The sequence below is a fragment of the Hippoglossus hippoglossus genome, chromosome 15 (genome assembly GCF_009819705.1).
Source record: "Hippoglossus hippoglossus isolate fHipHip1 chromosome 15, fHipHip1.pri, whole genome shotgun sequence".
NCBI lineage: Eukaryota > Metazoa > Chordata > Actinopteri > Pleuronectiformes > Pleuronectidae > Hippoglossus > Hippoglossus hippoglossus.
The window spans coordinates 12562352-12580422 of record NC_047165.1 but is presented as its reverse complement, the minus strand read 5'-3'; the positions used below and the strand labels follow the sequence as shown (position 1 = coordinate 12580422).

At 42.0% G+C, this 18071-nt stretch overlaps 2 protein-coding genes across 3 annotated transcripts in view; one reads left to right on the top strand and one right to left on the bottom strand.

Annotated features, from left to right (window-relative positions):
- Window positions 1-1743: 1743 nt before the first annotated feature.
- The window catches only part of wdfy4 (WDFY family member 4), a 35946-nt gene continuing 19618 nt past the window's right edge, over window positions 1744-18071 (bottom strand). Inside the window, exons 42-64 of the mRNA XM_034609198.1 lie at window positions 16692-16769; window positions 16372-16563; window positions 16202-16277; window positions 15899-16107; window positions 14140-14288; window positions 13930-14044; window positions 13565-13650; window positions 13421-13483; window positions 10116-10158; window positions 9846-9965; window positions 9566-9683; window positions 9347-9456; window positions 8393-8543; window positions 7734-7825; window positions 6453-6662; window positions 6219-6339; window positions 4774-4931; window positions 4297-4455; window positions 4031-4210; window positions 3605-3787; window positions 3074-3161; window positions 2323-2452; window positions 1744-2116 (exon numbers count right to left, since the gene is read on the bottom strand). Coding sequence (XP_034465089.1) covers window positions 2053-2116; window positions 2323-2452; window positions 3074-3161; window positions 3605-3787; window positions 4031-4210; window positions 4297-4455; window positions 4774-4931; window positions 6219-6339; window positions 6453-6662; window positions 7734-7825; window positions 8393-8543; window positions 9347-9456; window positions 9566-9683; window positions 9846-9965; window positions 10116-10158; window positions 13421-13483; window positions 13565-13650; window positions 13930-14044; window positions 14140-14288; window positions 15899-16107; window positions 16202-16277; window positions 16372-16563; window positions 16692-16769 — 2895 coding nt within the window. The 3' untranslated portion in view covers window positions 1744-2052. The remainder of the gene's footprint in view (window positions 2117-2322; window positions 2453-3073; window positions 3162-3604; window positions 3788-4030; window positions 4211-4296; window positions 4456-4773; window positions 4932-6218; window positions 6340-6452; window positions 6663-7733; window positions 7826-8392; window positions 8544-9346; window positions 9457-9565; window positions 9684-9845; window positions 9966-10115; window positions 10159-13420; window positions 13484-13564; window positions 13651-13929; window positions 14045-14139; window positions 14289-15898; window positions 16108-16201; window positions 16278-16371; window positions 16564-16691; window positions 16770-18071) is intronic.
- Window positions 10170-13351, top strand: lrrc18a (leucine rich repeat containing 18a). 2 transcript variants are annotated; one of them, XM_034609218.1, is made up of 2 exons: window positions 10170-10485; window positions 12381-13351. In XM_034609218.1, the coding sequence occupies exon 2, from the start codon at window positions 12385-12387 to the stop codon at window positions 13234-13236; it is 852 nt and encodes a 283-aa protein (XP_034465109.1). In that variant the 5' UTR covers window positions 10170-10485; window positions 12381-12384; the 3' UTR covers window positions 13237-13351. The 2 variants fall into 2 exon arrangements, with proteins under 2 accessions (XP_034465109.1, XP_034465108.1); XM_034609217.1 differs by having other exon boundaries at window positions 10170-10509.

Below are 18071 nucleotides of genomic sequence, written 5' to 3'. Positions count from 1 at the left end.
CACTGTTTAGTCTGTAAAATAAAAGTTTTAATTTTGGCAAACATAAAGGCAGATACTGGTGTCCGTGAAAGTCTCATACCGACCGTTTTTTGTCAGCCTACTGAAATCATTCAGGCTCTACAACAAACATAACAAAATGTTCACCAGTAAACAAATTAAATCTATTTTTTTAAATACATAACAATACAGTAACAACTTTAAGTTGTGGTTTTTCAGGGGTTGACAAATGTCTAAATAAAATACGAGAAGGCACAGAAACGGCACGGGGAGTCTTCTGCTTTTGATTTCAAAGCCTCAGAGGCTCAGACATAAACAGCCAACATGAATCCTGGAAGCAGCAGGCATTACGCTCAAGTACCGGGAAAGGTGAGGGGTGTGGGCCATTTTGTGAAGGTCAGTGTGTGAGAGAAATTGATGAAGATCGAGACGCACACAGAGAAAGAATGATGCACATCCACACCCTGCTCTCTGTGAGTGGGAGAGATGGAGAGAGAGACCATCATCCCCCATAGTTCAGACTCACTGACTAGGATGAACCCGCTAATGACTACATTTATTCAAATTAGACTAATTGTAATCATGGTTAATAATTAGCTTTACAGTGCATTATAATTGGGTTAGGCTACAAGATGGTTCTGCCTAGGTGCAATAATTTATTTGATTTAATTATTCTGAGGAACCCAATGGTTTGACATTTCATATCATAAAACCAGCGGTGTAGAGAGAATGGAGATGGCCGTTGCCTTTAGAGAAGGTCATTGCTCGCTCTCTGGGAAAATTATGAGGACTATTTTCCACTCTATTAAGCTACTCCACTTAGCACAATTAGCCGCACACACAAAGGTTAAAGAGAGAGACCTCTTCCTTTATGATAGAGAACAGTGGTGCATGTGCACGAGGGAGCGAGAGACGCAGAAAGAGAGCAAGCCGCCACATTCTAACATCATTTAAAATGGTAACTTATTTATTGGAACATCAGGGCACTGATGGTGCGTGCCAGCGTTGGACTTTTCCCCCCCCGAAAGATTTAAAATCAATGTTTAGAAAGTTTTAGTCTCTCTGCAGATGAGTCAGACTTATCCACGAGTTGTGTTGTCACGGCCCTGCAGTGATTCAGAGATTTAACTGTCTGATGTGGGTAAAAAGGCATATTTGTTTGTCTCAGTTAACTGTAAACATGCGCATGAAAAAGCTGTGACAAGCAAAAAAATGATTCAAGAAGCAAAGACATTTTACATCATCCGCAACACACACATGACATGATCACAGTTCACATGTGGGGGATAATGATGAAGGTTTATAAAACAGTGAAACACTCATGTCACATTACACAGTAAATTATAAACATGTGGAAGAACTACAAAGGAAGAAACTACTCACAACGAACATCCTGAATTCTTCACAACACAAAGCAAATCACAAACGCTGACATGTGTGCGGATGCCACAGTTTAAAAATAAAAATCTGCTGTTTGATGTAGAATTAGTGAGAAAAAGAATTTACAGCTCTACTATTAGAAAGATGTTCTCTGGGAACACTGAGCCTGAGAGCTGCCCAGTTTAATCACAGGCTTCTGCCGCGGCCCCTGGTTACCTGTGCTGGGGCCGCAAAGGTTAATTTAATTTTATTGAGGAATAGTCGAGCGTTTTTCATTATTTCCCTCATCGAAATCCACCCAACTGTTCTGGAGATTTGGTCCTTTTATAAATCCCGGATGAAATAAAAGAAATTGAAATTAAAATAAAATAAAATAAAAATCCTTGTCTGTCATCATCGAAATCACTGGAACTCACAGGAGAAGATTTAGACAAATGTCAACAGTTTAATTCAAATAGGCTCAAATTCATTATTTACAAAGAAAAATACAGAATTAAATAAATGTAGCAGGAACTTATTTCATACTGTCTGAGACTTGAACGTGGGAATTATTGTAACACTGTTCTCAGCTTGTGTCAGACCTGAGACACTGATGAATACTCTGTGTCTGTGTCAGAGGATGAAGAGGTGAACTGAGATGGTGTCTGGACTCGTGATTGTGCTCCAACGTTCCCATCACTCACTGTTCCAGGTGAAAACCCTGCCCCAGGCATCGCCCGCCAACAGAGTAGCATGGCTCCTATAGGAGAAAGTGACGCAAATGTATTCTGTTGTAAAGCATGAAATAATAACCACACACAAGTTGGGGAGAATTCAGTAAAATCCTGAGGTGTATACTATCATACTTTTGGCTTTTAAAACACTTTTTAATGAATTCTGAAGTGATTCGACACAGACTAATTCCTGCCTCTGTGGCAGTGAGTGGATGCAGGTTATTTACTGTACCTGGACATAGCCAGAGCTGTGATGGCCGGACTTTTTTTGTAGTGGCGTTGCGACACAGCCTGACTTCTGTTCAGCTCTTGACACGACACCAGATGTCTCTCCCAGCCTTTAACCGGGCGCGAGCTACTCACTGTGGACACAGAAAACATCATCCTCCATCCATTACTCAATCCTGTCTGTGACTCTGACGCAGTGGTCCCCTCAAATGTACCTTTGCATTATCGCTGTGTCTATCTGTGGTTAGGATGTAAAAAGGGAGAAAAATCCCTCAAATATAAATGCTCCAGTGGTACGTAGACTTGTCTCAATGTAATTTGCAAAGCATAATACTCCTATGAGGTGATGCGAGGCTGCAGCCAACGTATGCCAAATTGGATCTGGGTATTATTGCTTTCTAAATTATACACGCGCACACACGTCAGCAGAATTACTCATCAGTGTTTACTGCCTCTATGTTTAATAACTTTATAACAACATAATTTCAGCTAGCCCTAACGCTAGTGAGGGATGGGCTGAGCATTACAATCTCTCATCTGGAAACCACACTGTCTCGCTCTGAGATGAGCAGTTAAAAAGGATCTAACACTTAAGGATTTATCTAATTAGATAAATATGATGGGATTCTTTTTGAAACATGCAGGTGCATCTCAGTCCGTGTCACAGTTGTGCTACTGTCAGCCACTCCCATCATCCGTGTTGTTACAAATACAACATGTACAAGCACATCCGATCCTGCTGCCAGTAACATTACCGTCTCTCTCGGTTTGGTCTTGCCCTGGGGACACAGGCTCTTCTGGAGGGCCAGGTAATTGTGTTCTGGTGTACTCCGTCTTCCATATCTGTATGAGAGACACATAACGAGTAGCAAAATCAGACATAATTCAACATAATAACAAAGCACACTCACATGCGCAGCTGCAGCACGCGCGCACACCCCATAACTCAAGGTAATAATAAAGTAATAATAGCGTTTGTGTGTGTGTGTGTGTGTTGTGCATGTGGCATGGACACCAAGTGAAGCCTAATTTAGAGTATGCAGCTTTGATTGCATAGAGGCAGCATAAGCTTATATTAATCCTGAGCAAAAACAGTCTCACATATGCTGTTATTAATACCATGATGGACAGTGAGGCTAATGCCAAAGTAGTGACTGCCACAGTTGAATACTGTGTATTATACAGTATGAATCGTACAAAGAGCTACCAGACAGTGACCTTAAACACAAACATTCTCTCACAGATGCAGCAACAACCACCCATTACAGTCGGGAAAAAACACTCACCTGTATGATGCCATCTGCACAGCCAGTAACAATGACATTCCTCGTGTCCCACTCGTGTCGCTGAGTGAAGCTCACACACAGGATGTCTGCCTGGGGCCCGCAGGAAGTGTCAGTGCAGGTCAGCAGCTGACCCTTCATGGTCCACAGGTAGAGCTGAGGTCCTGCACATGACGCAATCTCACCCTTTGACAGAAAAACATGGTGTTGACACCCAAGTGCACACAAAGTAAATCTGAACACACACAAAGAGGATAAGAGGATATGCATGCCGTCAAATATGAGAATCCTCCCTTCCTCAAGCCGTTAGCTGAACCAAGGGGGACCACATGGCAACAGTGTGCCAAAAATGGCAGAACAAATGAAAAAGCTTTTAGGAGGAGGGTAAGTTGAGAAATACTAAGATGATGAAGAAGAAGATGGACGTACGGTGAGGTCATTGATAGCCAGGGCAGAGATGCTGGTTGTGTGTCCTGCTAGCTGGGTGATGTAGCTTAACTCCTCCATATCCCACAGGATACAGGTGAGGTCGCGGGAGCCACTGACTATCAGGCTGTGGACCTCCGACACCGCCAGACATGGCACTGCATCTGTGTGACCGTATAACGGCTATGAAGAAAAACTGGGTCAGTGTGGGTTTAAACTGGAGGTGAGTTCCAATACACTCTGGATGTTACTGTCACAGACAAACTAACCTGTCTGAGTCTCATGTGAATGAGTTTGTCCTTGTTGACTGCTACATCCCACACACACACCACTGTGCTGGTTCCTGCCGTGATGACGGTGGTGGGGTTTGGACAGGCCGCACACAACATCGTGCCCCAGTCACATGAACTCTCACACACTGCAAAGGTCTAGAGATGGACATACATGAGAAAATCGTCATGACACAGTTTGTGTATGTTGGACGTCAGACACGATGACAAGTGAGTGAGTTTATGGATGTGATACTAGTTTGCTGATGCCGTTTGTGGCTTTCCCCAGACCTTATTGACATGCTGTAGATTTATGTTCAGTTTGATTCATACAACCACCATTGCACCATTTTGCTGCTGTTTAGGACATGTTAACCCAAAAGGTGTGCAACAGGCTTTGAGGTAAGTTTTGCTATGTTTCGTCTGGGGTGAGATTGAATGTAAACAGGGATTTACTGTTTGACCCCACATGCATACCTTCTCTGTGGCATAGTTTCCAAAGGCACAGCTGTTGTCAGGGAAGCCCCAGCTGAAGAAGCAGGACGACAGAGGCGACAGGAGGAGACGGTTTCTCTCCAGCACCAACACTTCTTTTTCCAGACACAGGATCTGACCCACTGGGCCCCTCGGCAGCTCTGTGGATTGGTTTTCAGTGGAGAGTTGTGCACCGTGAGTTAAGAGTTGTGAAAGAAAGTAAGGGAGTGATTCTTTGAAAGAAAAAAATAAGTTAAACCATATGCACCCATATAAAAGTCATTGGGGCAAAGAAAAGAAAAATGTGACCTCATTTGCCTTTTGTGTACCTGAATAAACTTTCCAGGCCAAATAAAGGTAATGGCTGCTCAAAAACATCACATTAAAGAGTTTGGTATCTCAGTAAACTTTTTCTTTTTTCATTAAATTGACCACAGAAAACCGGGGCAATTAAAACAGCTATTCCCAGGATAACAACAAGCTGAGCAAACCTCTGTTCTACGGGGACACCTGCACGGTGGATAGAATAAGTTGTGCTTGCATGCGTTTGTGTGTGTTTGAGGCAGCAAGAGAGGCTGTAATTGTGCCTATAATTGACCTGTACATGCAGGGGCCGGCAGAAATCATTACATCCTTTCACCATTTCTGCTTTTAAAATCCCCAGGAAGATCTTGTGCCTGCATTAGTCTCAGCGTTCCTCCTCCTATTCATCTCTATCTGCTTATTGATCAGATCAGACACTCTTAGATTTAATATGAAATGTAATATGCAGGAATCTCTCCCTGAGCATTCGCAGATTCATCTCCTCTCCCTCAGTGGGCCTGTAGGGATATTCAGATTATTAAGTAGGGCTCAGCGGAAGAGTCATCTCCATATTGTAGCTCTAACAGATAGCTCCTTCTACCCTTCCACACTGTAAATTAATCTATGGACATTCTCGCTGTTTCAACCATTCCCTTGAGACCTCGGCACATCTTGTATATAATAATTGACATCAAACGTTGTAAAATAAAATAAAGGAGGAACAATACACTGTAGTGCCAAATGCAGCTGACTCTAACTGATTGAGTTTAGTTTACTCAGCAGAAAATGGCTTTGTTGATTCAGTAGTTTGGAAATTTGTGTTGATTATGAAGCTACATTATGATGCATTAATTTTCTACCTTGGCTAAGAGTATGCTAAATATGAAGCTACAGCCTGCAGCAAGTGAGCTTCGCTGAGCATAGAATAAAGACTAGGGATGTAGAGAGCTATAGCCTGGCCTTAAATAAAAGCTATAGAGGTGATAGTAGCCCGATTTTTTTTAAACCTTTGGTAAAGCTGTTTGCCCCCTGTGCCCCAGTGTTTCTATGAGTTCATGGACCACAGGCTGTAGCTTCATATCTAGTATAGAGATATGGGAACTTTATCCATCTTCCATCTAACGTTTGTCATTGTCTAGCTGTACCTCTGAATGGCTGTGCAGTGGTCTTCAGTTTGTCAAGTTTGAAGAAAAATGGAGTTGGATGGGGTGTTGACAAACCCTCTTTCTTAGGGCCACAGCGGGGTGGATGTGGTTTGGTGAAAAGCTGTGGAAAAGACACAAATGATTTACTATAAGATTATATTCTAAGAACAATATGATGCACCTACATGCTGGAAATCATGTACTTTTTCTGCTTCCCCAACACTTTATTTTTACCTGTTTGGGAACCTGGCCAAAGTTGCTAACGTATCCTAAGATCGTGCTCCTAATGAGGGGGTCCTTAGGATTCTGCCGGCCTCTCTGGATGTAGAAGTACGGATGGAACATGTTGACACTTTCTACTGCAGCTGGACCTTGTTGCCGAAACCCAAAAATGAGGTCGATCCACTGGTGGAGGTGGGAACTCACATAGTCGCTTTCCAAGGCCTAAGGCAAAAAAGGTGCAGGAGATTGTTGCACAAACTAAGACCACCTATTCAAGGAACATTACAAAACAACATGCATTGTGCAGTGATCATTGTTATTACGGTTAGACGAGACCATCAGTCAAATTGTTAATATGAGGGTTTAGAAACACAAAAAACTTCTAGGAGAATGCACAGCCAATCAAATTATTATTATTCATTCTGTATGGTTTCTTCTGAAAGTCAATTTAAAAGTGCAGGAAGCTGCACAGCTGTGTTATGAGCATATCTTCATGTGAGAAATAAAGAATGATTTCAGTATAATTACCCAGAGATTGGTTTTGAACAGTTAATAAGGAAAAGTGGGCATTATGACCAACCACATCCTTGCACCAAATGTTAATAAACCCATCCTGGAATAACCGAAAACTGAAAAAAGGTATCAAACAAGGAAATATTGTCCTTACGTTAATTTGTCTATGGAAGAAAAAACAATCTTCTGAAGTCACTAATTTTATCAGAATGCTTGGCAATATGAGTAGTTCAGTAGATTACAGAGTGATAACCATCAGAGTTGCCCCAGGAATGGAAAAAAAAGGGAGGGTCACACGATGAAGAAATCAGTCCAACAGAGAGCAAACAGCAGTTACACCCTAACCCAGAGAAAGTGAAGAGGGAGCTGAGAAAAGACGAGAATATTCAGCTCATTAAGAGCTGGAAGAAGCAAATGGCCCTATGGAGAAGAGAGCGTCTTGTGCCTTCCTTGAATAGCATTGAATAGACTTGTTGTCCTTCGATGTCTGTCATCTGAACTCATTTGCCTTTTCGTGCATTTCCTTGACAAGACAACAAGTGCTCTTTATATTGGGAAACAGTCAGTACTAAAAGAACCAAACTCAATTAGACAAGATGGCCTTTAGCGAATGCATCGAATAAAACATTTGCTGCTGTGAATAAGATCTGTCTCCTATACAGTAGTAGAAAGAAGGGAGACAAACAGAATGACAGCAACTAAGTGTGCCAGTGGATACTTGTTTTAGTAACTAAAACAGTGCATTTCCGTGTACATGCAGCAAGGTCGGGGGTCACTGACCTCTCGATGGATTCGAATGAACTCCTGGGGGTCACCTTTCGCCCATGGAGGCAGCTCCACATCCCCCAGCGCAGTACCATCCTCCATACAGCCTATAGAGATATGGACAGTAGATCCAGGATTATGGGTCAACATCCTATCACTGTGAGTCATCCTTCCATGGAGTGTAAAGACACTCCATGAAAGTGTAAAGACACTCCATGAAGGAGTTTTTTCTTCGCCCTCCTACGCACTATGAAGTAATGTTTAGATAAGTATTCCCCTGTTCTGTTTCTCTGCCATTTGCATGAGGACACACATGCATTACCTCACACAATACTGGGGTGGAGATATTTTTTTAATTCTGTGGTAAATCTAAAATACGTTATACAAAAAAGTATTTTTATATGTGGCACAAGGGTATAAACAAGGTTCCAGGTAAATGTTTTCACCCCCAGAAAAGTCCCTGGTTGGGGGGTAGTACTTTCAAAAGTAAGGTAACCTTTGGGATTGGGCTTGCAGTGCTAAACATACCTGACCGGTATAAGAGAAAGACTAACATAATGCTGTGTTTGAGCACATAACGATTAAAACCGTTTATACAAAGAAAATACTTTAACAGGATATTCAAACTTGTATTCTTTCATTCAGATGGACAGAGGATGATTTTTGAGTCTGACCCAGCTGCATGTTGTTGGAGTTCAGCAGGAAGTCAGACAGGTAGAAGAACTCTGGGATCAGCTCTCTGACATCCCCCATGTTGTCTTTGGAGGCCGACTCCCACTCCTTCTTCACACTGTAAAACATCCGCTCTGCGATGTCAAATCCTCCCTGTGGGGACACGAGGGACAACCCTTTCAGACCCCCTGGCGTTGTGTTGAATCAAAATTCACAACAGGGATATTAATAAAGTAGTCTGCCTGATTCAGTGCAGTGAACCATATTTTATAGTCTTCATTGTACGGTGTAAGCAGGAAATATTTGTTACTGTTTGAAGGAAGCTTTTCATCTTTCTGTAAAATTCCATAATCTATGATGGAAATCTCATGAGAGAGAATGTAATTTAGAATAAAACAATTACCTCAATGGATGAAAATAGCATATATACTGGTAAACTTGGTTAGAGATGTAAATCCAGTTATGGATATTACCACACACCCGTTACACGCTTCAGAAGACAAAAAGACGCTGTAATTCACCAGACTAACATCTTTATTGCTTTATTCTGACTATCAAAAACGTGCCTTCTCATCCTAATCAATTGGATGCTGCATTGTAAATTGGTTAACATCGGTGGTAATTTACATTGGCTTTCTTTTAGATGCGTTCTTTAATTATTTGCACTTGTATTGAAATATCCCTTTAATCTGCTTTAATACTGAAGGCAGCACTGAAACAGGATGTGAAAATGGCTCGTATTAGTCATATTATTAGCAAGATCATGTTTGAAAATAAAAATAGACAGAGTGATGAATGTCAATGACCATCTGAAGCACTTAGTTTGCAGTTCAGTTTTTTTCAAAACATCCTCAGTCACACCCACTTGATGCAGTGAGCCATAGCATTTTATGTAATGCCAGCTTATCATTTTTAAGAACATAATATATAACAAAAATAAATTCTCACAAACTCACCTGCAGGGATTGGAAGGTGTGTGAAAACGGCTCTATCCTGACAAGGAAGGAGGCCACGATGATGGCTGAGGAGTAGTGGGTACAGTAGTGGCAACGTGCTGACAAATCTCCTACGGATTGAACCATTTAAAAAAGGACAAGCAGTGTATTGAATTAAATATGTAATGAATCGGAAAGGTGAGAAGAATGAAAAGAAACAAGCTGAATCAATACCCTCACCCTCACTGTTCTCCAGTTCTTCGTATCTTTGGATAAACATTTGTTTTCGTTTCTCTGTCTGAGCTCCCATTGGTTTAGACAGATCACGGAAATTTGCAGGATTTGACAGATCAAGTGTCTGTTGAGGATAAAAGAGGATCAGATAATATATCTATATAGATATATATCTATATAGATGTATAATATATAAAGTTTACAAGGGCTTGCTGTCGCCAAACCCTTTACACTTTTAATATCCAGGTGTCTGAACTAAAATAAAAGTTATCTCCTGAGATTCTACCTCCGAATGGTAGTCAGCTAGGACCCAGGGAAACACTGGATACTGCATCAGGTCATTGTATGTCCTCCCAGCAATGGTGTTCAGATGCATCAAGTACTCAAAGTTACTTATTTCCCCTTTCTGAAGCAGAGACAAGAACAGTATAAACACTGGGTTACTTCTAATGTCGTATCTATTCGAAGATCATTCATTGCTTAAGTCAAAGTAAGAGTAAGCACTGAATCTGTAAACACAAACATACGGCATGAAGAGCACTGCTTATTACATTACCTGCCATTTAACAAGGGCTGCCTTCTCAAACACAGGAGCCTTTCTAAAACACAATAAAAACAAATACCTTGAATTAGCAACAGTGGCTGATCAATGAGCGACGCAAAGTTTCTGCTTCCTGCTCTGTTGCCTGGCAACCACTGTTGGAAATACACACAGCAGTGTTTAGAACATGCAGCAGTTTGGAGGTGAGTGATTTAGGATTCAGAGATAGTGTGTACACAGCTGTAGGAGCAGTTAGGTTGAGGTGAGCTACAGTATGTGGCATAAAGAGAGAGCAGATCCGCGGAGGACGCAGCACATGGTGCCATCTGTAGGCTGTGAGGAAATATGCTTTGAGTAACCTGTGTGACGAGCCTCCATCAGACGGGTGAGCTAATATTCTGCTTGTACGGTGAGTTTTTAAATGATACTGTATGAGGTTAAGCATATAAGGGGTAAAACAGGAAAATAGCTTTCCCTCTAGTTTCTGTGACCAGCAAAAAACACTGACTTCTGCTTCCCAGCTAAAACAAGCGAGAGTTTCTTCTCCAGCTGTTTGTTCAAAGACTATTGTTAGGTTATATTTAAATAGGCATCCAGTCAAATAGGGAAACAGGCTTGAAAGTTGCTCTTTAAACAAACTGCTGAGCACAAAAACTCCACATTCAAAATAGCTTGTTTTTCAATTAATCTAGCAGACCGTGTGTTCAGCTAAACAAAACATCCAAACTAAATGACAATGTTGCATAAACATTTTATTATGCATTTTACTCATGGAACACCTTTCTAAACTTGTTTAATTTGAATTGGCAAAGCATTCAACTGCTCCTGAAATCTCTTTTCCCTCTGTGGGCCAGTTACATGTCAATAAAGTCCTGGCGCCCCAGTTGCTAAGTAACGCTATTAAACAAGAGGAACCTTGACTTTCTGTGTTTGGTGTAAGAGAGGCAGGGGAAATGTGGATATACACTGTAGCGGAACTTCATTGTGTATGTATGTCAGCTTGACCGTTCTCACTCTATTCAACCATGAACATGATACATGCTGATTGCTCTGGCTGCAACTTCTCATTATCTTGGCTAAGATCCACACCCAGTGTTTTTTCTACAGGGGCGAGAGGCTTTGAGCTGAATGGCCGGTTTATACTTAAATTATACTTGATTAATTTCAAATTAGAAAATCGAGGACGAAATATGGCGAGTGCATATTTGAATTTATGTTGAAAATGTAGATATGATTTTTAAACAAGAACACAAAATACCAAACTGAAAAGTGAGGTACTACTTTTAATGTAATGTTATGACCAATAACTCCTCCCCTTGTCCAAAAACTCCTGACCAAATTATTTTGTAAAACTACACTAAATCAATCATTGCATTTGGCCCAGTATATGTGTTATCTAATTGCAGGCAATAATTTCATGCAATAGCTTTCTATAGGAGGTTATAATGGGAACAAGCACCGGTGGATAACCTCTCTCATCCTGAGGATGATGAATGAGGCGAGAGAGGGCCTTGGGGTGTAACACAGACACAAACAGACACACACCTTGCTCTTTTAGACAGGGAGGGGAGAAGAGCGAGGCCCTCATCATACTCCTAACACTCCCCAACTATCATTTATCAAAGTCCCGATTTGACTCTTTCTGCACACGCACATATAATGTAGTATAGCGAGTCCATGTATGTCAACACACTTGCATGTGGATGGCCTGCACACTCACACCTCGCCCGAAAGGAGCCAAACAGCTCAATCAGTTGAATGGTGAGGGAGAATCAACACTCATTTGTTTTTGCTGTATTATCCAGTGTTGCCTCTCTCCTATTGTTCCCCTGCATTAGCCTTAATTAGAGAGTCGTGCTCTTAAATACCCCCATGGGCAACACTGGGTGAGCACGCACTAGTGCAGACATAACACTGTGACACACGCACGCACACACACACACACCGCTCAGGCTCTCATTCCTTTGAGAGTATGCTTTCCCTACTGCCCTGGGCCATACATAAGCCCCTTGTCTCTGAATAAATCACATCAGCCTTACACACACACACACACACACACACACACACACACACACACACACACACACACACACACACACACACACACACACACACACACACACACACACACACACACACACACACACACAACATTTATTTATGACATTACTGTGTAGTGGTGTAGATTGTATAAATAATAGTAAGTCAGCCTCTTGGGAGCAACTATCACAAGTGAAATCGATATTTTAAACTGAGTTGTTCGGTAATTGTGTGTTACAGTATCATGCCCAAAGGAAAGGAAGCTAAAGGGACTAAGGTCACCCTCAGGGCCGCCAAAAAGGCGATACGGATGACACCAGATGGACGACGCAGACTGACCCTTAGCAACATGGGTATAACCATCTTCCCAAAGTGTCTCCTCAAGCTGACCAACGTAGATGAGTTGGACCTCAGCCGCAACCTGATAAGGAAACTCCCAGACAACTTTGGGAACTTCTCATCACTCAGATGGCTTGATCTGCACAGCAACAAACTGGAGTCTGTGCCAGAGTCAATCGGCGACCTGGTGGCGCTGACTCACCTCAACCTCTCTAACAACTTCCTAACCTCGGCAGGTTTACCCTCCACTCTGGGTTCTCTCACCAGTCTGACGTGTCTCAATCTGGGGATGAACAAGCTGGACACCCTACCTCCCACTATGGCGGCTCTAGAGAGTCTCCAAGAGTTAGGCCTGTTTGACAACCTCTTCATCAACCTACCAGACTTTCTGCAGGTCCTAAAACACCTCACCAAATTGAACATGAAACGAAATCCTCTATCGTATGTTCAGAAGGATGGTGAGGAGACGCTACAGAGAAAAACTGAACGAGAGGAAGAAGTGCACCTAGTATCTGAGAACAAGCTGTGCAGGCCATGCTTAAGAAGATGTAAAGACCAGAGGAAAAGGCTTACTGGCTTACTTGTATCAGCCCAACTGGCTGATACATTGTATCATGATATGATTGAGGAGAAAAGGATAAGGACTTATGCAGGACTGATGGTGCCAAACTCAGTAGCTGCAGTCAATCAGGATGTGTGGAGAATCAGAGCGGTGGAGCAAGAGACAATTAAAGGACACAAAGAACTGTTGCAATAATTGTAACAATCTGAACAAATGGAACAGATTCAGGAATTTGAAAAAACTTTAGAACATTTAGAATGTCAATAATATTTAGCTATATGTCACACAACTATTTTTCACTACTTTTCATTTGAGAAGATGAAATAAAAAGAGGTGATTGCATCAAATATTGCTGTTGTGATTGAATGATTGTTCTTACCTGGCGTTAGCAATGATCTCAGTGACCCCTCTGCCTTTCAATGCCGACACTACCATGCACAACCTGCAGGGAGAAGAAGTAGAATAAGTGTCAGAATGCTGAAAATGAAAACACCGACAGGTCCAGTCTAATTTAATGTGGTACCTTTTATATGCAGAGACGTGGTCTTTATTCAGGAATACAAGGAAGGCTGAGTGTCCGTTTTTCATAAAGACCTCGATAGCATTGTCCTAAAAGGAACAGTGGCTCTTTAGTTACTCAGAGACAATAACATTTGTGTGTAATACATATTTTCATCTATCAAATCACATTTGAACCTAGACTTGTTGCCTGATGCCTTAATGCAAACAACTTCAAGAGCAAGTAAAACTCGGATATTGGCTGCATTTGTGCTCAGACTACATTTTTTATCTAATGTGAATGCATTAAAATGAAGTTCTGTATATTCACAATTTGGATATTATATGCATGTTGATTCAAGGCCTGTTTAAGAGCATTTGTTTTCTAACCTCCAAAAGGAAACGCATGAAGCGGGCCTCCTTGATGTCCTCATAGAGCCAGCGTCTACAGCTGGCAGATGGCAGCTCTTTACTCAGCATGGTGGAGATGAAGGAATCCTTCACACTGACAGAGAAAGAAAGGGGCAAGAGGGGATGAGGTGACCCACCTGAGTACCTACATCTGTAACTACATTCAACTGTATGGAAACACAGGTGTACCTGCTGGGATGGTGTTTCCTGCAACAAACATCTCCAGTGGGACTGAGAGTGAATCCCTCGCACAGGAACAGGCTTTCTTTGCCAAACAGCAGCACCCCCTCTGTCACTCTGAGGCCACTCACCATCACTACGTACATCTTAGCCTTTACCTACAGTGAGAGATAGAAAGAGAGGAAGATACCTTAAGCCCCATGTGAGAGGCATAATACATATCAGCACATTTCTCTCCCGGGACATGACATGGCAGCAACGCAGGCACTTCAGGCTTTACTTGATTGATCATTTTAATCACATATTTTAATCATTATTAAAAAGACACAGTTGAACACTTCATTATCAGAGCTGATTGATGGGGAGGAGAAGACCCGGCTGCTTCTTTTTTTTTTTTTTTGCAGTGTGACTGTGTTCCATCCAGTGCCAAAGTGGACCCACATGCTGCTTTCAGCGCTGGTTGCAGCTAATGCTAAACGCATCGTGATAATGTGGAGCTAATTCTATTGTCTCCCCTCATTTCACAGTGAGTGTGTGCACCTGGCTGTCTCCCTGTGTTGGCCCCTCTGCAGGCCCTCTGGGACTTAGCGCCCAAAAACCATATGGGGCCCCAACATACCCGCAGGCCCCTCACAATTTATACTAATCAAATCAGACTCCCTACCCCCAGACACGGAGTCACACACTTGAGGGAGGAGGCGGCTCTGGCCTGACCATTATTAGGAGAATTAATCACTGCCACACACACAATAGGAAACCTGCTAAGTGATCAGAACCTCTTGTCTGAATGCACACATAGAGACACGCCATGATGGATCATATCGCTTGACATGTGGAAGCATTTTAAAAAAAGAGTCAAGGTGCGTGAGGCTCAGACATATGGTCTGAAATCTCTCGTTGGGCTATATCATGGTCCGATTTAGTGACTGTCTCCATCAGTGAGCAACTGGCATCAGGCCTAGAGTCCCAAACAATGACCAGATTTCAGAAAAAAAAAAATAGTTGAATTTATTGTTATCAAAGATTAAATACATAACAATAAACTTGTTTCCTTATCTCTCTACTGTGCTCTGGACAGAAATGCTTTATCAGTCTGCGGGTGATTTAGCTGATGATGGTAAGAAGGAGAGAAAAGGAGGACTTTTATTGACTGAGAGCCTGATGTCAGACCATTGATTTCTCCCCATACACATTACTGTCATAATCACACTATTGGCGCTGGCAAGCTAATTATGAGTGGGTCTCCCTTTGTGTGTAACTTTATATGTGTGTGTGTGTGTGTGCGTGTGTGTGTTTGTGCGTGCGCGTGCATTTTTCAGAGCTAATGACTGTGTTCATTTGACAGGAAGCTCAGCAGGACTCACACAATGAACCACTGCTAGACAACAGGACACACAAGCACACATCACACACTTACTAAGCAGATGTAAGACAGCTTGCATCACCTCCTACTGTTTTTATTAATACTTCTGTCAGAAACATTAAAAGCCGCGGCTGGTTGCCGGAGCGATGAGAGTCCCTGTCAACATGTTCTCTGCTTTCTTACTCACTGGAAGAATGAGAAGAGCCGAGCTGGGCCTCCACATTAAAACGTTGCACTAATGAGGAAAGATGAAATTCTGATAGCAGCACTGGGCTACTGGAATCCCTCAGTCTACATCAGATAATTATGATTGTGAATATTAGTAGGATGGAAGGGAGTTGCGCTTGTGTGGAGGCATGTTGTTTTTAGCACAGCACACAAACAAACCCTCCCGTGCTACAGTACCTCCTCTCCAGGGTCCAAGTCCTGCAGGATTATGCGTATGTCGGGGCATTCTTGTGTATGCGAGCAGGGTTCGAGGGTTGAAGGGTCAGGTGAACTCTCAGTGACAGCAGGTGTCTCATTTAGAACAGGGAAGAAGGTCAAACAATCCTGTCCTCCCTCCTCTGCATCCTCTTTAGCCTCAGCGCCAACTTCAAACAGGATCTTGGGCTCTGTTACAAATCAAACACATTTTTTCACTGAGTTTACATCCAACACCCACATTCTGGTTAGAGTAAATTTAAAAAGATCAACACTTTTCTTAACCTGTGTCACCATCGGTTTTATTTTTGTTCTCCTCACATGTGCCAGTCCTTAAGCCCAGACACAGCGTCCCTTGCACCTGTTGCAACAACATATGGCGCAGTTAAAGGTTAGACTGTGCATTATATAACATAACATATGACCCTGCACTGAACTGAACTGAAAGGCCATACCCGTCTGGATCGCCGCAAAGTCTTTCTGCGGATGCGTGATTTGGTCCGATTTGGTCCTTCGGCAGCATCTTGCACCCAGTTTCGCGTCAGCAGCACCCCTGGGCCAGGTCCAAATAAAGCTCTCTCCCTCAGCAACTCGGCTTCCACACGCAGCCACTTAGAGCTCGCTCGCTCCCACTCGCTGGCTTGTAACTGGATCGCAGCAAGCAGGCCCGGAATGGAAGGATTAGATGAGAGGGAAAGGGAAATTATTACATATCTAAATTTGGCTTTTTAATAACATTTGTTTCAGAATATTCACTGTAACGTTTCAGTCAAACCTGTAAGTGGTTGGTCTTCATATTCTGAAACATGCTGTGGCCTCTGTGTCGATGTGACTCCATGCAGGTCAGAAACTCCTACAAGAGAAAGCACAGTAACCTGATGGGTGCAAATGAAAAGAGCCAGTTGCACAATCACTCTTACTCTAGCTTATATTGTACACACACAACACATTATGTTCACAGAGATTGTATATTCATAATGGTATTGTTGTTTCCTCATGCAATTACAATGCATTCATAAAATTACATCTGTTCTAAATTGCATTCACTGGGCAAAATAAGCTAGTGGCTACAGTGTTACAATAACCCTGTCTGGAAATGTAATAATTTGTTGGTGTGATCTGATTAAAATAAACATTAATATCACTGAGCCACGCCACAGTCAAGGGCAAGGTAAGTGTGTGTGTGTGCGTCTACATTGTGTGCGGGCGAGTGTGCGTGTGTCGATTAAAAGAGAAAGGCGAAGAAAAAATAGAAAAAGCACAAACAGAGCCGTGTTGACACTGCAGGATGCTCATGTTCAGCAGACACACTGGGATCATATTCTGACTGTTAACTGCTTCATTAAGCCCATCATCACAGCAGTGCTCGCTGAGAGACTAGTGAAACAACATGTGTCCATCCTTACAGCTGACCCAGGAAAACCATTTAATTGACTGAATGAACATGCAGTAACTCTTTATACCGAGTCTTATTTACAGATGTTTTAATTCTGCCTTTCGCAGTAAAACCCCCAAAAATGCAATAGATGATTTCAAGTAAAATAAAAAGGAAACATCTTTGTCTCTAAGACGAGAGATACAAAAATTCCACATCATTTCAGAAAAGGAATCTGTGCATAAAAGTTGACGGCAAACTTTGACAAGCCCCCTAGAGAATGAAAACCGTTTCTCTAAATGAGTGACTGCCTATTGGAATGAAAAGCTGTGAAGAGAAATAAATAAAGGAGTAATTTGAGGGCAGATTATTGAAATATTACAGACAGAAAAGAGAGTAATAATGACGTTTGCAAGCTAGAGCCGTGTTTTGACAGATAAACAGCAAGTCGGCGTCATCATCTCCTAATTTCATTCCTTCATTTGGACAAACATAAGTAATATATAGCATTAATTACCCTATTTAGCAGATAGGAACCTCATTGGCTTTTTAAATGTTGCATTAAATACATAACTCATCTCTTCCCACTGCAATTAACATCAGAACATCACACTCATTTCCATTTTAATGACTTCCCAACAATACGCCACCTTTGATGATAAGGCAACATAATGTCAACTTCATTCTGGGCTGGCAGTGAATGTGTAATGAACTTAACGTGATCATTAGTGCTGTTAATTATCTTTCTAATATGAGGACACAGATATGATTATGGAAACT

What these genes read in the sequence shown, in the direction of transcription:
- lrrc18a (XM_034609218.1), top strand. Translation starts at nt 12,385, where the DNA reads ATGCCCAAAGGAAAGGAAGCTAAAGGGACTAAGGTCACCCTCAGGGCC.